This window comes from Callithrix jacchus, chromosome 16 (genome assembly GCF_049354715.1).
Source record: "Callithrix jacchus isolate 240 chromosome 16, calJac240_pri, whole genome shotgun sequence".
Classification (NCBI taxonomy): domain Eukaryota; kingdom Metazoa; phylum Chordata; class Mammalia; order Primates; family Cebidae; genus Callithrix; species Callithrix jacchus.
The window spans coordinates 65,212,990-65,237,857 of record NC_133517.1 but is presented as its reverse complement, the minus strand read 5'-3'; the positions used below and the strand labels follow the sequence as shown (position 1 = coordinate 65,237,857).

The following is a 24,868-nucleotide window of genomic DNA, read 5'->3' as shown; positions in this document are numbered from 1 at the left end:
TTGTTCAACTCCCATTATGAGTGAGAACATGACAGGTAGTGTTTGGTTTTCTGTTCTTATGCTAGTTTGCTGAAAATGATGGTTTCCAGGAGAAGCTGGATTTCAAGCAAAGGAGGTGAGAGCTTTCCAGGCAGCAGAACTGAATGCAAGTACAAGGGGCATGAGGACTGGACTGTGGCACCAAAGGGAGGGCATGTGGCCAAAACATTCTAAGTGAGAGGTGGGGTGGCACCTGATGAGATCAGAGGCCAGATAAGTCAGAGATTTTAGAAATGGAAATAGAATTTAAACAGAAATAGAAAGTAGGAGTTTCTATTTTATTCTAAGTATACCTGGGGCCCCACACAAATTTTTGAGGAGAAAGTATATGAAGTTTGCATTTTAAAAGACATATACCTGTTCACTGCAGCATTATTTACAACAGCTAAAATGTGGAAGCAACCCAAATGTTGTCCATCAGTGGATGAGCAGGTAAAAAAATGAATGGACATGCAACGGGATACCATTTGGTATTAAAATGGAAAGAAATCCTGACACAGGTTGCAATGTGAATAAACCTTGAGAACGTTATGATAAGTAAAACAAGCCCTTTATGAAAAGACAAATACGATATGATTCCACTATATGGGGTATCTAGTGTGGACAAACTCATACAAACAGAAAGTAGAATGGTAGTTTCCAGGGCCTGGGGGCAGGGAACAGGGGTGACATTATTTAATAGGAATGAAGTTTTAGTTTTACAAAGTAAAATGTTCTGGAGACTGGTTGCACAACAATGGGAAGGTATCAAAGACTGTAGACCTGTACTTTTTTTTTTTTTTTGACAGAGTCATACTCTGTCGCCCAGGCTGGAATGCAGCAGTGCCATCTTGACTCACTGCAACCTCTGCCTCCCTGTTTCAAGCAATTCTCCTGCCTCAGCCTCCTGAGGAGCTGGGATTACAGGCATATGCCACCACGACCAGCTAATTTTTGTATTTTTACTAGAGACAGGGTTTTGCCATGTTTGCCAGGTTAGTCTGGAACTCTTGACCTCAGGTGATCCACTGCCTTGGCCTCCCACCAATCCTCACCCTGGGATTACAGGTGTGAGCCACTGTGCCTGGCTGAGATCTGTACTTTTAAAAATGGATAAGATAGAATATTTTATGTTATATTGTATATGAATATACAATTGTATATAAATTGTAAAAAAATGTAAAAGAACACAATGGGCTTTTGGTGGAGAATGGGTTGATGGGAAGCAAAAACAAAAAAGACTGAAAAGGAAGTCACTGAAGATATCCAGGCAAAGGATGCTTCTGCTGTGGAGTAGGGCGATTGCAGTGGGTAAGGTGAACTTTGACATTGATTTTGGACTAGAACACCAAGGTTCTTTCCTGATGAGTTCTATATGGGCTTTGAGGAACAAAGACTGATAAACAACTATTCCTGGTTTCTGGTTGCACAAATAAGTTGTTCAACCACATAGGTACCTAAATAATAGGTACCCTTATTATAACCATCATTATAAGCTATTTTTTTTCGAGTTGGGCAGGACTTGGAACAAGCAAGCGTGGGGAGAAAAATCAAAAGTGGAGTTTGAGACATGTTATTTTTAGGAAGACTGAGAGGCATCTGCTCAAGTAAGCAGTTGGGGACTCTGCCTTTCTTATTAATTGCTATATTCCCAGACTCTATAATGGTTTCTGGTACACAGGAGTGTCTTAATAAATATTTACTGAATAGTGGATGGATGGATGGATGGATGGATGGATAAGTGAATGGATGATGGGCAGATGAATGGATGGATGAAGATGAGTGCATGGATGATGAGTGCATGGATGATGATGATGGATATATGGATGATGGATGGATGATGGATATATGGATGATGAATGATGGATATATGGATGATGGATGATGGATATATGGATGATGGATATATAGATGATGGATGGATGATGGTTATACGGATGATGGATATACGGATGATGGATGGATGGTGGATATATGGATGATGGATGAATGGATGTATTATCACTAGAGCCAAAAAAGGGTATTTTGTAGAAAGGGTTAATCTGTCTTGGGCCATTCAATATGAATGCTCAGTACGATGGTATAGCCTGAATGCCCAGCACAGAACAGCCAATCCCACTTATAGAAGTCAAGGCCATCTCTCCTTCGTTCTTTCATCCTTTCATCTCTTTATGTGGACAGCATGGGGACTAACACAACATCTGCAGTCCCCTTTCAGAAGACTTTTAGAAGGTTTCCTAGCACCATGGTCTACCCTGAGAGAGACAGAGAAAGCAGACAGGTAATAGACGCCTGTCACCTTCTACATGCCAACCTTTTGAGGCTTTAGTGTCCTATGTTTCTAAGAAAAGGTTATAAATGAAAGTTGCTGTCTGTGCTTATTTCTTAAAATACTTTATTCTTTAAAATAAAATGGGAAATGCTAACTGGAGATGAGATGATAATGAATGTGAAGTGGCCAAAAGGGGCCTGAAATTTGACAGGCCTTCCTTAAATGGCATCAACATTGAAGAAGATGATGGCAATTTCTTTACACCTTTCACTCTGTTCATGGTAGAGCTGGGAAAACCAAATAACTCCTTTCCATTGTGTGATGGTTAATTTTGTCAACTTGACTGGGCCAAGGGATCCTCAGACAGTTGATAAAACATTACTTCTGGATGTCTGTGAGGGTGGAGGAGATTAGCAGTTGAATGAACAGACTGAGAAAAGATCAGCCTTCACCAAAGTGGATAGGCATCATCTAATCCTTTGAGGGCCAAATAGATTAAAAGGAAGGAAGAAGGGTGAGTTCACTCTTTTTGCTTGAGCTGGGACCTTCATATTCTCTTGCCCTTGGAGACTGGAACTCCTGGTTCTCAGGCCATTAAACTCCAGGACTTACACCTTAGAGCTTATGGTTCTCAGGCACTTGGACTTCAGCACTTACACCATTGGAGCTCATGGTTCTCAGGCATTTGGACTTGAACTGAATTCCATGGTTGGCTTTCCTGGTTCTCCAGCTTGTGGACTCCAGATTGTGAGATTTCTCAGCCTCTATAATCATGAGCCAATTCCCATAATAAATCTCCTGTAATATGCCTTGATATATTCCATTGCGTCTGTTTCACTGGAGAACTTTGACCATGCACTTCATTTCTCTACTGAGGAATTTATTATTTTGTAGCTAGAAACAAAGATTCACTGTTCACTTAGGGTTTTTGTGCATTTTCCTTGGGACATGGGTGTGCTTCTTAACTGATCTTATCAATTGATATTTCTAGTGATTTCTCATATAGAATTGATAGATGCAGGAGGCAGATGGGGGGAAGGTCCCAGAGAATCTCCAACTGGCCTGCCCACTGGGAGGATGGGTAGGGCCACAGGAAGTTCCTGCCACTTGCTGCGGGGAGGAGCCTGGCCTTTCCTGTTCCTGGGTGGTGACTTGGGATTCTATCTGTGAGATGAGGGCCTATTAACCGGAACCCTTCTCGCTTTGCTGTGTGGTTTTTTCCTTTTTCCTTTTGCCCAGTAAATTCCATAATACCCTCACCCTTCAAAGTGTCCACGTGCCTAATCTTTGCTGGTTGTGTTACAAGAACGCGGGGTTTTTTTTCCTACAATAGAATCAGGTGGCTGGAGAAAAGATCACAGGTCTAGGCACCCAAGGCTGGAAGGAGGAAAGAATAAAAGATGGAAGGAACAAAATTACCGTAATTATTTCTTCAGCTCAGTGTAAATCTACCTAGCCCTTGAAAGGCCAAAAGAAAGGTCGTCAGTGGATTGTCTCCTGTTCTCTTGTTTCAGGTAGAGCTTAGACTTTCCTTCCCTTGTGTCTGTTTCCTCTGCCCCGTGTCTCTAACATCTCCCTGCCAGCACCCCCTACACTACACTGTTATTTTAGGCTGACACATCCACTCCTCCCATCAGACTGTGATGGCCCTTTCCATTAGAATATGAGTTATGCTTTCCTGAGAATCTTCAGGGCTGACAAAAAGCAGAGCTCTTAATGCTCAGTGTTTAGGTTAGGGAAGGCAGAGGATAGAGGGAAGGAAGGAGAAAAGTGTTGCAAAGCCAGGCTTCAAATCTAGGTTGATCTGACTCCTAAAGTAGCTCTACACCATATGGAAATAAGCCTGGAAATATGAGTGAAAATCAGGTTAACAATGATGATAAGAACAAACCCTTAAATAATACTTACCATGGGCGAGGCTCTATTCTAAGCACGCAATCCTTACCGCAGCCCTAGGTGATAGGTACCCTTACTAAAACCATCATATAGATGAGGAAACTGAAGCACAGTGAGGTTTGTAATGTGCCCAGAATTACATAGCCAACATTTTAAAAAGTAGTCTGTAACTCACAGTGTCTAATGTGGCAAAACAACATGGTTCCAATTCTAGTACTGTTGCCACAAAGTGACAGCACAGAGGACCTAAAGTGGCTTGGAAATCACCTAGAGCAATCTCTGCCTTCTAGAGATAAGAGACCTTAGGCCCAGGTGGTAGGTAGTTCTCAAGGGGCTGGCTATTCTGGGGAAGGGGAAGGACAAATAAAGCAGGGAGGGGGCACGAATGTGACTGGACTGACTGCTGGCCTGGAAGAAACAATATCATGATTTTGAAATAACTGATGTGTTAATTGGATTCTCTCTCTGTTAAACAGCTTTGCAGAGTGAGTTCTGCTGAATTCAAAGGCCTCTTTGGTTTCCTCTAATCCAGTGAGTTGGAGGATCTACGAGCATGACTCCAGACCATTTGCAGCTGGTACTCCAGAGACACTGATATGAATGTGGAGAGCAACATATTATTCTCTGCCGGTCTCCTAATAAATGTTTTCTCCATTTACCTAAATATCATGTCTGAATAATACACCAGTTGATCGGCACTGATCTCTAGTGTGTGTTTGCTACATGCTGAGCTCTCTTCTAGGTATGATATGTATGACTCCAACCAGTCCATGAGGTCAGTACTATTATGATCTCCACTTCACAGATAAGAACATGGAGACACAGAGAGGTTGCGTAAGTTGCCAAGAGCACACAGCTAATTACAAAAGAAGCCAGGTTTTGAAGTCTAGTAATCTAACTCTGGACTCTGTCCTCAGTCTCTATGGCTATGACTGCCTCCTAATTATACACCCTGGTTATTTTTAGTCCCTAAAGAGAAGAAATGACCGTAGATCTGGAGGAATCCAGGAAGACACAGGTTCATATCCCAGCCGCTGTGTGAGTTGATTCCCCTTGCTAATCCCTAGTGTCCCCATTGGTGTAGGGGGATAATAAAATCTAAATAATTCATAAATATCTATCTCAAGGTCATGCATCCTGGATCTGCTGAGACAGCTTCCCACCACGTGCAGCCTATGGCAAACATACCAGGTTAAATTGTGTTGCCTCGCAAAAGCATGTCCTATCCCTAACCCAACACCTGGAAATGTGATCTTATTTGGAAATAGGGTCTTTGCTAATGTAATCAAATAAAGATGAGGGCATATTGAATTAAGGTGGGCCCTTAATTCAATGATCGTTGTCATTATAAGAGAAAGGAGAGAGAGATTTGGGACACAGACAAACTCAGAAGAAAAAAAGCCATGTGAAGCGGGAGGCAGAGACTGGAAGAATGGGTTAAAGCCCAAGGATCACATGTACTACCTGAAGCTAGGAAGAGGCAAGGAAGGACTCTTGTCTAGAGCCCTTGGAGGGAACATGGGCAGGCAACAGTTTGATTCTAGGCTTCTAGCTTCCAGAGCTGTGAGAGGATAAATTTCTGTTGCTCTAAGTTTACCCATTTTGTGGCAATTTGTTATGGCTGCTGTAGAAAGCTAATAGCAAATGAGGGCTTGGTGAATGTCCTGTTTTCAGACTGATGAAGCCAAGTCAGGGAGCTGAGACCCATTCTTGTGTGGTAAGGGATGCCCTGCCCACAGGTAGAAAGAAGGCCACAGGAACCATATGGAGGACCATCTTTTCCCTATTTTTGAAATAACAAAAATGGAATGTCCGCACTCTCAGAATTGGGAAGAAGCTGATAGCTCCACTAGCTTCTCTCCATGGAAGGAGGTGAATTACACACCTGGGTTATGGTGTGTGCAGCAGCTGTTTTCCCATGTTTCTTGATTGGGAGAGTTCTGTATTAAATGTCAGTGTCTAGATAAGGTCTTTCTCTCTCTAGCTTTCAGTGCCCTGCAGCTGACTGGGAGAGTGTCTGCTTGGTCCCTGTGCTGTTTCCAAGGACACACTTGGTGGGAAGTGTTGCCCCCAGATCCAATATTGCTTTATCCAGAAAACATAACCTGTGTTTTATTTTATTTATATTTTTAATTATACTTTAAGTTCCTGGATACATGTGCAGAACATGCAGTTTGTTATATAGGTATACATGTGCCACGGTGGACAGCTGAACTTATCAACCCATCATCTAGGTTTTAAGCCCTGCATGCATTAGGTGTTTGTCCTAATGCTCTCTCTCTCCTTGCCCCTCATCCACCGCCACCCCAAGCCCTGTTGTGTGATGTTCCCCTCCCTGTGCCCATGTGTTCTCATTGTTCAACTCCCACTTATGAGTGAGAACATGTAGTGTCTGATAACCTGTATTTTAATCCTTTTTGGACTTCTAGGTCTATTTCTCAATTGGTTCATAATTCAGAGGGGAGGGGCTATTATATATAACCCCCCAACACCCCATTATCCCTAGAGGAAAATTGAGACTAAGCCTTCAGGACATAGTTGGGATCCCTCTGAGGTTACATAAAATTGATTCAAATCTCACCTCTGCATCTCAGCTACTCTGCAGCCTTGGCTAATGTTGCAGGGTCTGGATGGCAGGAGAAAATACTAATAGCTACAGGTTGTGTTCAAGCCGTTGCTTTGCTCTGCTAACAATTTCCTCATCAGTAAAATTAGGGGACTGGATTGATTGAGCTCCAAATTCATGTTTACCTTTAGTAGTCATTGATTCTGGAGCATGGAAGCTGTCTGATTGCCAACATTATTCACGACTGTGAGATAAACTTCATGTGGCTGATGTCACAGACAGAAGGCAAAGTACGAATTGTAATGTTTGACCCAATGTTCTTTCACACCACAGATAATCCTGTCTCTGCCTTTTCTTGCCTCTATAGCCTCCTCCTGTGACAGGGACTTCAGCTATGTGAGCAAAGAAAGGGTAGAAGAAAATGAAACAAGCAAATGGGACACCCACAGTGATGAACTAGGTAACCATTCCTGACCGCTGGAAGAAGGAGCATAGTGATAGGGACCATGAACTACAGAGGTAGACCAGCTGGATCCAAGTCTTGCTCTTGATAGCTTCTAGCTGTGTATCAAGAGGTCAGATAGATAAGTCACAGATAAGAACATGGAGACACAGAGAGGTTGCGTAAGTTGCCAAGAGCACACAGCTAATTACAAAAGAAGCCAGGTTTTGAAGTCTAGTAATCTAACTGTGGGTTCTGTCCTCAGTCTCTATGGCTATGACTACCTCCTAATTATACACCCTGGTTATTTTTAGTCCCTAGTTAAAGAGAAGAAATACCATAGATCTGGAGGAATCCAGGCAGACACAGGTTCTTATCTCTCTGTCACTTATCTGTCTGACCTCAGTTTCTTATCTATAAAATGGGGATTAAACATAGTATGTGTCACTTAGAGTGGCTGTGAAGATGAGCCGTGCTTAGAACTATACTAGAGAAGCAGTCAGCATTCCTTGTGAGTTATTGCTGAATTCTTTGATCTAAAGCATGACTACTAAATTTGACCACTCTGTAATGGGAAAGACATAATCACCACATGGGCAATAAAGATGGTACCTGGGACAGATTTTTCTCCCTTTCAAAATATGGATACAGAGGAGAAGACTCCCAAAAGCTGCTGTTCAGATTGAACTGGTAGAAAATACGGAATGAACCATTGGGCTCAGGCAAGAAATTGTTGTCAACACAGTTATCTATTTTTAGAGTTTTTAAAATGCTAGTTTCTATCAAAAAGATGCCCGTAATTATCAGCACTGCTGCATGTCTACTGAATAGTTATTATTGATGTTCGAAATGATTATCCTAACACAAAATGCCAGGCTTAATATGGTTAGCTGTTCACATTCTTTAATGCAATATTATTATTAGGAATTTGAAAACTTACAGGTAGAATTTATGCCTGTAATAACAATTACTGTTTTTTGTCTGCTTGACAAAAACAAGGGGCCCTATTCTTTTCAGCAACTGCGTCTCCCACTTCAAGCATGTGACTTTAATGGGGCCTGCTAAGCATAGTATCTTACACCAGCACCCACCCACTCTAACAGGGGAAAACCTGGTCCAGAGCTTAGACACTAGCAGATTTTATGCTTCAAGGGGTAGAGATTGTCCAGGATGTGAATGTGACCCAAACTGGGTCAATCTGAATGCTTCTCTGGGATTTTAGAAACTGGTTTTGGGTGAAGGATAGTAGGACAGAAGACAGGGAAAATGCACATGATTTTGGAGCTGTTAGCATCCACAGCTCACTGATATGGAGAAAGTCAGCTGAGAGAGTAAAATTATCACAAAAAGAGAAGCAGAGAGAAGAGACAAAGAGAGAAGATCCTGGGTTCCTATTCCTTGTTTGTTTGTTTGTTTGTTTATTTATTTATTTATTTATTTATTTGAGATGGAGTTTCGCTCTTGTTACCCAGGCTGGAGTGCAATGGTGCAATCTTGGCTCACCGCAACCCGCCTCCTGGGTTCAGGCAATTCTCCTGCCTCAGCCTCCTGAGTAGCTGGGATTACAGACACGCGCCACCATGCCCAGCTAATTTTTTGTATTTTGAGTAGAGATGGGGTTTCAACATGTTGAACAGGATGGTCTCGATCTCTTGACCTCGTGATCCACCCGCCTCGGCCTCCCAAAGTGCTGGGATTATAGGCTTGAGCCACTACGCCCAGCCTATTCCTTGTTTCTTTAGGGTTTCCACCCTCTCTGGTAGCTGGCTATGTGAACCAGTACATCTCCCTCAGTTTAATTTGGGTGGAACACTACGACCCTTGTAGAATAATGAGTCCATTCATCCATCCATTCATCCATACTGCTTCACTAAATTAATATCTACCGGAATCCAACCATGTGTGAGGCTCTGTTCCATGCACTGTTTCAGGTGGAAGAGATAATGCAGTGAATAAAAAAGACAGAGATTAGCCCCTTGGAGGCAACTGACTTAATATATGTAATAGGTAATCATCATAGGATCATGAGGATAGAGACGAGGGCATGGGCAGAGGTCAGGGAAAATCTCTCTTGGGAGGTGACATTAGGCAGGCTTCCAAAGGAAGTGAATATATAAGATGTGAGATAAGACCTCCTGGCTGAGGGAAGACAAGGGCTGAGATCATGCATCCATTGTATTAGCTGAACTCATTCTGCACGCATGGATAACAAGGAGGGCATGACCGCCACCTGTGCTGCAGGCAGAGTCAGGCTGATGCAACGGAAGGCTCATGGGCTCCTCATGCATTTTCACGGCCCATATTCTGTGTTTGACTTAGATGTAAGTTATGTGAATGCTTGAGATCAATTTCCTCATAAGTAAAATAGAGGTACATCTCATCCTTTAATTAAGTTATTTATTTATAGTCACTCAGCAAATACTTGTGGGGTACATCTTACACTTCAGGTACAGTATTAGGCTTGGGGAGCCTGTGGTCTAAAGAGGAAGAGACAATTTAACTGGTATATATATATATATATATATATATGTATTGTATTTATATATATAATAACTTTATTATTTTTGTATAGATATATAATAACTTTTAAATCAGTTTACTGAAAAGTTCTCAAGTCCGTAGTTGGTTATAGAGCTATCAGTTTATGAGGGCTGTCTTGACTGTTTTGATTCATAAGGATCTGTTTGAAAAATAAAAGCTCAGTTGAATTCTTACAATGAGTAGGAGGTTGGCTTAGATAATTTTATGCTTCCTTCTCAGGATCTCTGATTCTAAGATTAATCAGAAATAAGAGAGCCAACCTCTACTGTGGGCTTACTAGGTGCTGAGTGTCATAAAGTATGCATGCTTTATTAGGGGAGTACCGAGTCCTACCTCAGGGCATCATGAGTTGGGCATCTAAACTAGGTGAGAAGGGATGGGAGGGTATCAACTGCCTTCACTTTCATAAGACTCAAATAAGATGACATATGCAAAATGCTTGGCATAAAATTATCAAAGCCAACCTCCCAGACGTTATAAGAATTTAGCTGGTCACAAATGGTCTGTGTAACGGTCTGGTCTCATAATATTAGCACAAAAAAAAATTTTTTTTTTAAGTTACAATTAAGTTGTCCATAATTAAAATGAAATTTTAATAGTCTTTCTACAAATTTGACTTTGATATTAAAATACACTAATACAAGACTAAAAATTGGTTAGAACAAGATTTTATTAAAAATATTGATTTATTTTTAATGCAAGATATATTTTTTAAAATTTTACTTTGAGTTCTGAGATACATGTGCTGAACATGCAGGTTTGCTGCATAGGTATACATGTGCCATGGTGGTTTGCTCTACCTATCAATTCATTTTTAAATTCTATAACCTGTTTTAATTTTAATTTAAAAATTCTTCAGATTGATCTCTCAGAAGTTTAGCTTATACTGTACCCTGCTGTTTTAGCTCTTTCTCCCTTTTGAGAAGTCCTGGGATGGTAACTCTTTCCTTCAATTTTAGTTGGCTTCTGTAACTTTTTAAAATTAGTAGTCTAAACTAAGGGAGAGAATATTTGAAAACAGGCAAATAAAAAATCTTATAGAAAAATTAAAAAGAATTCAGCTGGACTTATGTTCCACAAACAAGTCCACATAAATCAAAACATTCAAGATAGCCCTTATAAAGCTATAGCTTTATAACTAAATATGGACTTGAGCTCTTTCCAATAACCTAAATGGAAAGTCATTTTTCTTATCCTCAGTATACCATCAGCATGTTAAATTACAGAGAATAGAATTCTTTCCTCAGGCTGACAAATAAACAAGTATATGGGCTACCTATGCTAGAAGGAGGCAATAAGATGAATTCCAAATCTGACTCTGTTTAGAAATATGAATAAAGGGACTGGGCACAGTGGCTCATGCCTGCAATCTCAGCACTATGGAAAGCCAAGATGGGCAGATCACCTGAGGTCAGGAATTCGAGAGCCTGGCTAACATGGCAAAACCCTGTCTCTACTAAAAAAAAAAAAAAAAAAAAAAAAAAAAAATACAAAAGTTAGCCGAGTGTGGTGGTATAAGCCTGTAACCCCCGCTACCTGGGAGGCTGAGGCAGGAGAATCACTTGAACCCAGGAGGCAGAGGTTTCAGTGAGCTGAGATTGTTCCACTGCACTCCAGCCTGGGTGACAGAGCGAGACTCCATCTGAAAAACAAGCAAACATAAAACAAAAACAAAAGAAGAAAAAATAGAAATATGAATAAGAAAACAAAGCCTTCCTAGGAAGACTGGAAGCCAGGTAGCTGTCAGCCTGTTGAAGAAGCTATTGTAAGGTGGAAAATTCATACCAGCAAGTGTGACTAATGCACACGATTCGATTCCTGACATTCCAGTCACCTGGTTCCCTGCCTCCTGGGTAAAGGAATTTATTCCTCTGTGACAATTCTTGCATCCCATCTCCAGATTTCATTTCCACCTCCAGGCTGTGCAGCTATAATCACACCTGGCATCTCACCTGCTAACACATCAGCCAAACCTGACTTTGTCCCAACCCTGGATGAAGGAGACTGAGCGACTTACATAACGACCTTGCTCTTCTTCTCTAAAGAGGGTGAGCCAGCAAACACCCAACAACTCTGACCCTGAGAAATCATGAAATAGATTTTCCCTCTGTGCTCTTGGCAGAGTGGAGGATTCTTGAAAGGGACATGAGCAAGTTGATGACCAGATATCCAAAGCCCCTTTTCTAGAGAGGCATCCCCAGGAAAGCCTCAAAATGCATCCATCTGGGACCCAATTAAACTGAAAGTGCTGAATCCAGGGCACAGTAATATTTGCATGCACATTTCAGTGAATTTTATTCATGTCTGAATAGAAAAGGCTCTAACGGTAGATTTAATAATTCACTTGCAGTGTCAAAATCTGCATGATTTAAAACCCTGTTGGTCATGAAAGATGGAAAGGAAAGGGCACTAGGAGAAGATAAACCTATAGATAATGAGGATGGGCTCATCCTGCATCATACAGCCCATAAGCACTAGGGGTAGATGATCCAGGTCTCAAGAATGCCCCATTGGGAGTCTCGAGACCTGGATCATCTACTCCTAGTGCTTATGGGCCACGTGATGCAGGATGAGCCTGTCCTCTCCAGGGACGTCGGTTTCTATAGAAATATCTGCAGAGATCTCTGTGGTGTCCTTTTACTCTGCCTCTGGGAGCCACGAGCTTCTGCAGATTCTCCAGTGAATGTCCTGACACCATCACTGTTATTCACCTAACCCTCCTTTCCAATCTCCCCAATGGCCCTTACAGTCTAAAGTGGGTCCAGGCAAAAACCACATGGTCCATTTGAAAACACACCCAAAGGAAACAGAACCAGTGCTGTCAGTAACTGTCTCTTCCAAATGGGATTTTGTGTGAATGGGGCTTCATGGAAACACTTGTGGGTATTTGACTTCACCTCCCATTGGCCACGGTTCTCAAGTGGTTCCCCTGTAAGGTAGTTCAGGGTCCTCTCACCTCTTCTGCCCAAATTCTGTCAGCACTAGAAGGACAGCATTTGGACTTAGTGTCCAGGAGGTTGATTGTGAGGCCTCACAAGTGGTTGTCAATAATAATAGTTTAAAAATGGTTTGTACAGGTCATACAGATATATAGATAGATGTGGTTTACTGGGAAACCACATGCAGATCATGAAATTACAGTCATGAGGATCGTAAATTACAGTCTTGATTCACTTACCATCTGTGAGCCCAAGAAGCAGACAAAGTGATATATCATGAAAATAACATGGTCTTAATATTCGGACCTGACTTTCAATTTTGGTCTTTCCACTCAATCTCAACCAACCTCTCTGAGCCACAGCTCATCCATAAAGGACGATATTAGGGCCTATCTTACATTGTAGTTGTGAAGATCAAGTGAAATAACATATGCAGAAGTCCTGACATAGAACACAGCCCAGAGGAGGCCCTCAATAACTGGCTCATGCCATTATTGAGCTGCCCTAAGATCAACCAGAAGGAAACCAGGCAGAGGACTATTGTGGTCAGCAACGATGTGAGCCCCAAAGACTCTATCTTGGGACCAGCATGACCACAAATGGGGCCTACACCATACGAAGCAGGATGCTCTGTCCTGACACAGAGATGGGAAGAAGGGAATTCATAATCAGAAACTTACCTAGATGCTGCCTCCAGCTGTTCTTTCCTGGAAGAAGAGGGGGAAAAAAGCATAAATTATATGAAACAGCTGTATTCTTCCCCCAAAGATTGTTGCAAAGCTTCCATCTGAAGATGATGGAGCAGAGTAGAGATCTAGGACAGGATGGTCAGCGTGGAGGGAACTGACAAAGGAGGTGGGGTTCCCCAGCCAGATCCCCACCCATGTAGCTCTCATCAACTCTAAGGCTCTCAGGGTTCTTTTCAGCCACTCATTCATTCATTTATTCATCCAGAAAATGGTTGCGGAGCAATTACTCTGCCCCAGCTCTCACGCTGAGCTCGAGAAATTTGTTTGGTGATGGGGACAGATCAGGAAACCAGAAATGTCATAATGTAGCAGTCACACACATCCATAAGTTTGTCGACACCATCGTCATTATAGTCAACACTGTCTTAACTCAATTAATCCTCATAGCTACCCTATGAAGTACTATCATCTTCCCACTTTCCTGAGGAGGAAATTGAGGCCCAGAGGGATTAAATGAATTTCACATTTCATTGTTAAATGAACTGTGATAAGGCTCATAGGAGGCAGGAAGTCACGACCCAAACCCAGGTGATCCAGCTCTGGAGCCCTCACCCCTACCTGGGAGGTGCACCAGTCATGCTTTGCACATATTCATGACTCCAACTCTTTCTTAGGCTCTCCGTCTGCCTGGAACTCCCTTCTTCTTTTCCCTGCCTAGAACAGTTCTACTCATCCTTTATGTTCCCCAGGGGCCCTCCTGGGGTTTCCTATTCAATTGCCCAAAGTCTAGACTGAGCAAATCCCCTCACAAGTGAAATGGTACTCTGCCATTATCACTTGGATTACATCATCCTAGAAAGAACAACTGGCCTAACATGGGGACCCACAGGTGGGAGGGATGGAGACAGGACAAGAGAATCATGGCAGAGAAGTAAAGGGGCCAGTTGGAGAGTTAAGAATTTCTGCTTTGCGAGTCAGCTCAGCATCTCGTCACAGTGTGGCCTTGGGCTGGCCATATATTCTCTGGGCCCATTTCTCCCCAAGCACAATAAACTTGTGAGTTAGTTGATCACAAAGCAGGTAGACACAGAAAGCTGTGACTTTCTAGAATGTTCTGGGTCCCTGAGGCCAGGAGAAGTAAGAAAGACAGTAAGGAGAAGAAAAGGGCAAGGGGACAGCTGAAGGGCATATTGGAAGAGAAGGCATGGTAGGGAGAAAGGTTAAAGGATTAGCATTGCCCATTCCTCTTTCATTCTCCACGATGAGTATTTCATGCTTCCTCCCCAACTGTCAGACTTCTCTCACTTTCCCACATTCCTCCCAGCTGATGACCTTGACTCCCCTCTCATTGAGGTCTGCCCATGGTCTTGCCACCCACCCCACCCACTGGACTTCTGTTTGTGCCAATGGGTGAAGGGTCCATGCTATTAATGAAAGCCCATACTCCACAGACCATCCATCTCTGCTTCTCTCTCTTCTAGTCCTTTCCCTGCCCTCATATGTATATTTTTCCTTCTCTATTAGACCCTTTCCATTAAAGAAAAAAATCCTTGGCCTCACATCCACTCCAGCTGTCACCTACACTCACTGTCCCTACTTGCTTATTTCCTCATTGCACTTTAGTTCATGTCCTCTGGCTTCTATGTGCAATGCTCCACTGTGATTGCTCTAGCCAAAGCCCCAGCAAACTCCATGTCACAGCATCCCATGAGCACATCCCTATCTTATCTTCATTACCCTTATGATAGGATAGGACTGGTACAGTTGACCTGTCCATTCACTGTTAGATCCTCAATACCAAACACAGGGCTTAACACATAAGGGATGCTGAATAAATATTTCCTAAATGAAAGGAATAAATCAATAAAAGGGTTTAACTATATTCCAGAGTGTTCTAGATCATGTTGTTAACAGTGGTTTCCCAGGACACTAATTCGGGAGCTGCCTTCCCCCTTCAGCATCAACACTCCCTTGTAGCCTGGACTCATTCAGCACAGACTGAACACTTGCTATGGGCTAGGGACTAAGATAACTACTTTCTCACATTTTATTCAATTTCACCATCCAAACAACAATCTTCAAGAATGGGTCTTATTAGCCAAATACCTTTTCTCATCTTACTTTTATCCAGTTTTCTCCCTAAATAATGTTTTCTTCCCAGAGATACAATGCAAAATAAATACACAGGTTTTGGCTCAAGACCTGGGTTCCAAACTTTGTTCCATCGTTTATCAGCTGAGTGATATTAAGCAAGCTAATTAATCAAATTGACTCTTTTGTTCTTCACCTATAAAAATGGGGTCATGGAAAAAGGAGTTACCCCTTCTACTAACCTTCCAGGACATCCTAAAGCTTAAATAAGATAGCATGTATGAAAGCAGATCCAATGTTAATCGGCCATAGGAAATGACTAGTGCATATAGTCCCCTTTCTGCCCATTTCTAAGCACTCCAATAATCTTGACCTTGGTCATAAAAAGAACAAGTCCTGGTTACACAATGAACTAACTGTTCTTGGTCAAGTATTTTCTACTCCATGAGCGAAGTCTTTTCAACTCCATTTCAGTTCTAACATCTAACAATTCCAGAGCTGGGCTGTCCAATCCAGTAGTCAGTAGTCCCAAAAGGTTATTTACATTAACATTTAAAAATCTGTTCCTCAATTGCACTGGTAACAGTCAAATTCTCACTAGCCACACGTTCCTAATGGTTACCATATTGAACAATGGAGCCATAGAAAATGAAAAGTCAGACATAATTCCACTCTCCCTTCAGGAATAAAACCGTGCACATGCTCTGTTGATAAAAAGTAATGTCCGATTTTTAACGGCTTCCCTCATCCCTCCTTTTATATAAGAATGTATAATCTGCTATCCTTCCTACCCCAGCATCTTTCTGTACCCCCTTAGACTCTTATGATCAACTTGTACTAAGTTCATTCAGCCTCCACTGGCCAACAGACAGAAGATCTGGGTTTTTCCTCAGTTATGTCCAACATGATATGTGGCCTGAACTTCCTCTGGGGGTTCCTGAACTTCTGGAGGCTCTCAGGTTCTTCTCATAGAAAACTGGATTCAGACTTGGCACTCTTTGAAGTTCTTTGCAATTCCAAAACAATGAGTTCATAATTATAATTTGTAATAAAATAAAAATAAGAACAGACCACCATCATCCATCACTACGAGCCCCAAACACATAGATACTTGCAAATGAACGAAGAACTACACTAAGCTGGAAATTGTGATATGGCATCATGTTGCAGATGGGCTACACAACTTCATCCTTCAAAACCTTTGGCAGGAATCTAAAATGGTGCAGCCACTGTAGAAACAGTCTGGCAGTTCCTCAGAAAGTTAAACATAGACTTACCAATCCTACTCCTAGGCATATACCCAAGAGAGTTGAAAACATATGTCCACATAACGTGTATGTGAATGTTCATAGTAGCATTATTCACAAAAGCCAAAAAGTGGAAACAACCCAAATTTCCAACACCTGATGAATCATTAAACACAATGTGGTATATATAATCAAATATTACTTGGCTATGAAAGGAATACGGTTCTGATACGCACCTACAATGTGAATGAAACGTGAAAACATTAAGCAAAGTGAAAGAAACCATGCATAAAAGAAAGACAAGATATTATATGATTTCTTTCTTTTTTTTTTTTGAGACGGAGTTTCGCTCTTGTTACCCAGGCTGGAGTGCAATGGCGTGATCTCGGCTCACCGCAACCTCCGCCTCCTGGGTTCAGGCAATTCTCCTGCCTCAGCCTCCTGAGTAGCTGGGATTACAGGCATGTGCCACCATGCCCAGCTAATTTTTTGTATTTTTAGTAGAGACGGGGTTTCACCAAATTGACCAGGATGGTCTCGATCTCTTGACCTCGTGATCCACCCGCCTCAGCCTCCCAAAGTGCTGGGATTACCGGCTTGAGCCACTGTGCCCAGCCTATATGATTTCTTTATACTATGAAATGATTGGAATAGGTGAAATAAAGACAAAATGTAGATTAGTGGTTGCAGGGCCTGGGGAGAAGACGGAACCAGGAGTATCTGCTCATGGGGACAATTTCTTCCTGGGACAGTGCAATTGTTCTGGAATTAGACATTGGTAATTGATACCCCACTTTGTGAATATACTCAAAACCACCAAACTGTTCACTTTAAGAGGGTACCCTTTATGGTATGTAAAATCTCCTTATGGGTTGTGAAATGTATCTCAAGAAAGTTGTTATTAAAGCAAGCACAAACAAAAGACAAGAAAACCTTTAGGAGGCAGGTGAGAAAACACCAGTGACTTATCAAATACTTCTTTGCCATTAACATGCGGGGTGGGTTGGAATTCAGGGGCATTATTTTCCCAAGGGACTGCCTTGCTTCAGAATGGTTGCTAAATAAATTTCTCTAGGGACACTATACTTTTGCCCTTGAACAAAAGAAAGAAAGAAACGTGCTCTTAGTTTAAAGACCATTCTCATATCACAGCAGCTTTCTGCAGCACAATGTACTCCTCCAAGTCTCTGACAGCTAGGACAGTGCCTTATTTATAATACATCAACCAAAAAGAATGGGCCCGTTGCCAGCACCTTGGGATGCATACAAAATGGAAGCTGTCTTGGTCCTGCATCCAAAGTGTTCTTGTTTGAGTTCAAGGTCATCGTGTTTTCTTAAGGAGAAGTCATCTGCCCATTCTAAGATCTGCTTCATGCTATCCAAAATCCTCAATGATTATAACAAGGATAGCATTTCAGAACCAAATGGAAACATGTAAGTCATGTTCTGAGCAAGTAAGTCTAGTTAAAAGTAAGTACATCCAAACTTTGCCATTCATTTATTGAAGACTTGCTTCCTCTGACCTCGCTAACTCTCCCACGAGTCATGGGTCCGTTTTGCCGGATCTCTTTCAGGTCCTCCTTTTACTTTCCTTTCTAACTGCTTTTGCCTTGGTCTAGGCCCTCATTTCCTCTTACTCTGAATCCTGCAGTATTTGCTAGCTAATCTCCTGGCTTTGGCTTCAGTCCATAGATCCACCCTCTACACTCTTTGCTATTATCTTCCTGAAGCATGGATCTACTTATGTCATTCTCTGGCTTATCTGGCTTCTCATTGCCTTCAGGGTCAGTTAGACTGCTTCGCAAGTCCTCTGTGACCAAGACCCTCCATGGTTGTCCCAGTGATTGATATACAAGGAGATCAAAAATATTAGTGAACTAAGTGCCCTGAATGGAAAGGGGCACTTGCCACTGGAACCTTCTGAGGAGTGAAAGCAAGATAGGAGATGTGCGGGGGTGGAGAGCAGAGGCCCAGTCTTTCAGGATCCTGGAAGTCATAGTCAGGTTTTGGGCTTTCTTTTCTTTGTCGTGGTCACTCACTGGAAGGCTTTATGCAGGAAAATGAGCTGCAATTCTATATTCATACTCTAGAGATGGGAGTAGAAAGAGAAATTGAGTCTGAGTGTGTGTGTGTGCGCGCACGTGTGTGCGTGTTTGTGTGTGTGCATGTGTGTGTGCGTGCGTGTGTGTGTGTGTGTGTTTGCAGAGGAGCTGTGGTTGGGCACAGGGGGAGCCCCCCTATCTAGTAGTATTGGGTTGTCTGAGGGTTCGTTGAACCGGAAGACACAATGACAGAAACTTGCTTTGAAGCAGGTTCTACCCCAGCTATGAGGCTAACGGTCTATCTACTTTTTCTTTCCAAGTCAAGGGTTCTAGGAGTCCAGCACACTTCCCATAAACTTAACAATCTGAGTTCAGGCCCCCAGTATCAAAACCAAAACAAAACAGTTTGTTCTAGAAGCCCAAGTAGTGAACAGACCATGGGCTTTGAAGGCCTCTGGATGTGGCTGACATTGGTCAGAATGTCCAAAGTGTCAGAGCCTGACTCTGCTGGCTTCTCTGAGAGGAACCTGGGAGTACAGACCATTCAGCCGGGCTCCAAGTGTGGACTCTGGGTCACTGGCTTAGTCCCACCCTCGGGGCTCCTGTTCAGGATGCATTTGCCATCACTTCTCCATCAGAATTGCTGAAGATGGAAGCCGGAGCTACCTTTGCACAAAACCCCCATTGAGTCTGTTGCACCTTAAATCTTCTGACTTACTTCATAGGGTATCTGTGGGGATTTAATGAAATATGAACTCTAATGCCTGGAGCATACCAGACATCCAGTGCATATTAACTTCCCTCTCCCTTTTCCATGAGTGTGGGAAAAGGTTCTTATTTTTCTCTGAGATCTTTAGTTCAATCTCCCACCTCTGAGAGCACAAAATAGCATCTCTGGGTGGCTAGAGGACTCTTCCTGCTGTCCTCTTCTGCATTTTCTTTCCTGGAATCCAGAGTAGTCTGTGGGTAAAGGCCATACCCAGGTTGAAGAAGCATCCAGGATTTCTAGGCTGGCTCACTGTGTGGGCTGCCCACTTCCTCAGCCCACTGATCCTGCCCACATGTTGATCAGACCTTCTTTAGCAGCCACTCCATGCTGGCTAACTAGGAAGCCCTGGCTGCACAGAGGAATCACCTGGGGAACGTCAAATATACTGATGTTGGGGCCCCAGCCTGGGGATTCTGACTTAACTAACCTGAGGTGTGTCCTGAGCACTGGATTTTATTTTATTTTTTGGGGGGGATAGGGTCTCATTTTGTTGCCCAGGCTGGAATGCTGTGGCAGGATCTCAGGTCACAGCAACCTCTACTTCCTGGGTTCAAGCCATTCTCCTGACTAAGCCTCCTGCATAGCTGGAATTACAGGCACACACCACTATGTCCAGCTAATTTTTGCATTTGTAGTAGAAATGGGGTTTCACCATGATGGCTAGGCTAGTATTGAACTCCTGACCTCAGGTGATCCACCCACCTCGGCCTTCCAAAATGCTGAAATTAAAGGCATGAGCCACAGTGCCCAGCCAAGAGTTATTTAAGCTCCCAGATAATTCTACTGTACAGCCCAAATAGGAGACCTCTGCCCTGAAGAGTGTTCTCCAGGGAACCATGAGGCCACAGGCACAAATACAGACCACAGGGGGAGACAGCTGGTCATGCCCTGAGCATTCGGATGAGTTGCCACTTGCCTGAAGAAAGGAAAAGAGACGACGGATTCATAAAACCTCCATGTCGCCACCAGGTCAATCCTGTTGGGGTTGGTAGCATAGTACCTCCAGGCAGCCTGAGGGACAGAAAAGAGGGGCAGCAATGAGCAGGCACCACCTGAGACTTTCCCACAGAATCTTGCACCATCAAAAAAACATTTGAGCCCTTGACTCCTAAGAATTGGAATGTGCATTGAGCCAACATTCAGAAAAAATGAAATTCTTGGTCTTCTGAAGTTACTTCGGGAAGAAAAAAGCTTCCTTGACCATATAGGAGCTATAATTGGTGTTGTGGTGAGTGGGGGAATGGACAGATGAACTGGACTAGGGAGAGAGAAGAGGGTGCTAGGCATAAAATCCCTGAAAGAAGCAGGTACTAAAGGCCAGTGTGATGGCTCACGCCTGTAGTCCCAGTGCTTTGGGAGACTGAGATGGGAGGATCAGTTGTGGCCAAGAGTTGATGACTAGCCTGGACAACATAATGTACCTTCATCTCTACAGAAAATTAAAAAAAAAAACAGAAAAAAGAAAAAATGTTGGGTATGGTGGCACGTGCCTGCAGTCCCAGCTACCTGGGAGGCTGAGGAGGGAGGATTAACTGAGCCCAGGAGATTGAGGCTGCAGTGAGCCGTGATTGCACCACTGCACTCCAGCCTGGGTTGTCAGGCGAGACCCTGTCTCAAAAAAGGTAAAAAATTAAATAGGACAAAAGAGAAACAAGTACTACTCTTTCCAGAAAGTTCCCTGAGACTTCTCAGTCAAATAGACATGAGAACAGACAGTCTTTTATACCATTTCTAGATGCAAGAGAGAGCCTAGGAGAGGAGGCTTTGACACAAATATCCTAGAATCTCTAGGATGCTCTAATGTTTGGGGTGTGGGGAGTTAATGGGACTAACTCTTGGAAAGTGGGACTGGCCTAGAAACCACAGTATGCAGGATGACATCATGCACCATCTTGAGACAGGCCCACAGACCCACAGAGACACTCGCTACAACTGGACAAAGCTCACAAGTGAGTGGCTGTGCCCTTGCATGCAGGCAGCTGTAGATAGGACACTCTGCTTTCCTATGCACTGTGCCCCCATCCTCCCAACGGCCCACTAAAACAAAGCAGGAAGTCTCTTTGAAGTATAAGAGGGAACACGTCTGCCTCTCTCATCACCTCTAACTGCTCTCCAAACCCCCCAGCCCATGTGGGACTAATAATGGAGATGGAAGGCTGGCAGATGCATGTCCAACAGCCTCTGGTCCATGGTTATCTACTGGGCAAGACAAATGGGAAAAGTGGTTTAATATTTTGTACATGTAAGTCATCCTTCTCTTTCTCTCTTGGCTTATGGGCTCTCTGCTTGGCAGATGTGAGACAGACCATTCTCCTTGTAGCTGATTGGCTAAGCACTTGGACTTTAGGCTGATTCTTCCCTATGGGTCCCTAGGTCAAATATGAGGGGAAGCAGCAGAAGAAAGCTTAGTACAGCCCCAGGTCCAAGCCAATTCTCATCTCCAACACAACATCAGTAAAAAAGCTGAGGCCAGGTGCCAAGACTCATGCCTGTAATCCCAGAACTCTGGGAGACCAAAGCAGGAGGATGGCTTGAGTGCAAGAATCTGAGACCAGCCTGGGCAACATACTGAGACCTCAACTCTAAAAAAAATAATTTAAAAAGTCAACCGAGTCTGGTGGTGCACCTTGTGGTGCGTGTGGAGGTGCATGAATGTAGTCTCAACTACTCAGGAGGCTGAGATGGGAGGATCGCTTGAGCCTGGGAGATGGAGGGTACAGTGAGCTATGATTACACCACTGCACTCCAGCCTGGACAACAGAGCTTCAAAAAAACAAAAAAAACCCAATGGACTGATCTCTGAGTTCTGTGTCTATTTCTTGTTTGGCTTAGAAACTGAATGAGAGAGAGACAGGATTGTCACCTTCAGTACACAATAGGACAGGTGAAGTAGAAATGCCCATAGCCGGGCCGGGTGCGGTGGCTCACGCCTGTAATCCCAGCACTTTCGGAGGCCGAGGTGGGTGGATCACGAGGTCAAGAGATCGAGACCATCCTGGTCAACATGGTGAAACCTCGTCTCTACTAAAAATACAAAAAATTAGCTGGGCACGGTGGCGCATGCCTGTAATCCCAGCTACTCAGGAGGCTGAGGCAGGAGAATTGCCTGAACCCAGGAGGCGGAGGTTGCGGTGAGCTGAGATCGCACCATTGCACTCCAGCCTGGGTAACAAGAGTGAAACTCCGTCTCAAAAAAAAAAAAAAAAAAAAGAAATGCCCATAGCCCTCCACAAGTAAGCATGTGCACTAATACGCACACACACACACACACACACACACAGGTACACATAAGACACACAGAAACACACAGAATCCTGGGTCCTGTCCCAGTTCATGAGTATGTCCCCTCCACATGTGCACACATGCACACACATACACACACACAAGTATGTGCACATGCATGGATTTTAATCCCATTCCAGTTCATTTCCAGGCAGACAGACCTGAATGAGCTCAGCAGCTGGCTTTCTCCTTTTCTCAAAATGCTTCTGACGGTGTTGCTCCTGTACCTTGAGGGCCAGCCCGGACCCCAGGATGCCCTGGAGGGAGAGGCAGGCAGTCAGCCCTCAGCTAGACTCTTCTAGCATTCCCGCCCCATTGCCAGGGTAATGGGGGCTGTAGGGCTCAATTGCATTCCAAGTCCCTGTGGTGACAACACTGTACAAAGAAAGGGGGAAAGAGCCCTTCCTTCTCTTGAAGAGCATAGGGAACTTGGTTAAGTAAGCCTTGAAGTTAGGAAGACCTGGATTCCAATTCTGACTCTGCCACTTTGCAGGAATGAGACCCTGGGCAGGCCCCTTAGCCCTGCTGCATCTTGGGGTCTTCTATAGACAGATGGGATAATAATGCCTAATGCATGATTTTGTTAAGAAAAGAGTGAGATAATGTGTATAAACTGCATAACAAAAGGTATTGCACAAAATAGATGCCCAGTAATGTTAACTGAGTTTTAAAAATATTTTAGCTGCTTGAACCGTTGTTTGATGCTTTTACTATAGCCAGAACTTCCCAGAATTGGGATCTGTTTTGACGTTCAGGTCAGACATGCCTGTGGATTAAGCGAATAGAAACACACACTTTTCAAGTTGAAAGAATACTTGAAGATCTTGTAACATTCCTATGTCCCTGACTCGCTGATGAGAAAACTGAGATTCAGGAAGGTCATTTGCTCAATGTCAAATAGCTTAGAAAAGAAAAACAGACAAGGTAGGGCTGTGAATAGAGAAAGAACATCACCAGTGAAAGAATGGACGATGAAGTGGGTGGCAGGGAGATGGTTACTCAAAAAGGTTTTTTTCAAGCATCGTGATTAAGAGCTAGGTTTTAGAACTAGTGGACTTGGGATTCCTGGCTCTACAGCCCAATAGCCTTGTGACTGTGAAAAATTTACTTACTCAATTAAGTCTAGGGTTTCACATTTGAAAAATGGAGATAAAAACAGCACCCGACCCATAACGTTGCCATGAAGATGAAATGAAATGATGTGGGTAAAGCATTTGGCAGGATTTAGGCACATAGTGACTTCAATAAATGCAGTCTGTTTTCATTGTTATTACATGTCTGGACACTTGGCTTTGGGGAGGTTATTCTATCATAGGTCAAGGCTTATTCTTGAGGGAAATGTTTTTTTTTTTACATAAGCCAGTAGGTAACAGGACAAGAGAAGGGAGCTCACATATATGAAGGACCTGCTCTGTGCAAGGCACTCAGAATGCATGAATAAAAAATATAATCTCAGCACCCAAGGAGTTCACAGTCCTCTTGGGGAGGCAGATCTGGAAATTTGTAATCCTAGCACAGGGCCAGAAACACCTTTACAGAATGATCCCCAGAGTTATGCCCAGAGCAACTAACTCAGCCTAAAGAAGGCAGCATTGAAAGAGGAGTTGATGTGCAAAGAAATATTTGGCAAAGGAAAGCAACAGGGGCCGTGGCAGAAAGGCAGAATCATCATGCTTAAGAGACTGGCTAGGGAGTTGATAGGGCCTGAGAGGACAGAAGATGAGACTGGCAAGCTGAGCAGGAGCCAGGCTGTAAGGGGTCCTGCAAGTCACACTGGAATGTCATATATCAAAGATACTTACCGCTGGAAGGGCAAAAAAGGAGACGCCAATTAAGGAAAAGGTGGCAGCAATCAGACGGCCCTCCCACGTTTTGGGTGTCTTATCTCCATAACCAATGGTGGCCAGCGTGATCTGAAGAGAGAAGAGTTCAGACATGGAGTACCCCCTGGAGAGGAGTATGAGGGACATGTCAGCTGAGCTCCACCTATAAGCCTCTCTACCAGCTTGGGCAATGCTCCCATTTATAACGAGTTTCCCTTAGGAGAAAAGACACCAAGTACCTACTAACTCAT

At 43.3% G+C, this 24,868-nt stretch overlaps 1 protein-coding gene across 3 annotated transcripts in view; it reads right to left on the bottom strand.

The window, feature by feature from the left end:
* KCNQ3 (potassium voltage-gated channel subfamily Q member 3) overlaps positions 1-24,868 on the bottom strand; it is a 354,430-nt gene that overhangs the window by 25,878 nt on the left and 303,684 nt on the right. For all 3 annotated transcript variants that reach the window (XM_035276763.3, XM_035276764.3, XM_078353168.1), the window contains 4 exons: positions 24,597-24,707; positions 22,956-23,051; positions 20,429-20,523; positions 13,355-13,381 (listed from right to left, as the gene is read on the bottom strand). In XM_035276763.3, the coding sequence (XP_035132654.1) occupies positions 13,355-13,381; positions 20,429-20,523; positions 22,956-23,051; positions 24,597-24,707 (329 nt within the window). The remainder of the gene's footprint in view (positions 1-13,354; positions 13,382-20,428; positions 20,524-22,955; positions 23,052-24,596; positions 24,708-24,868) is intronic.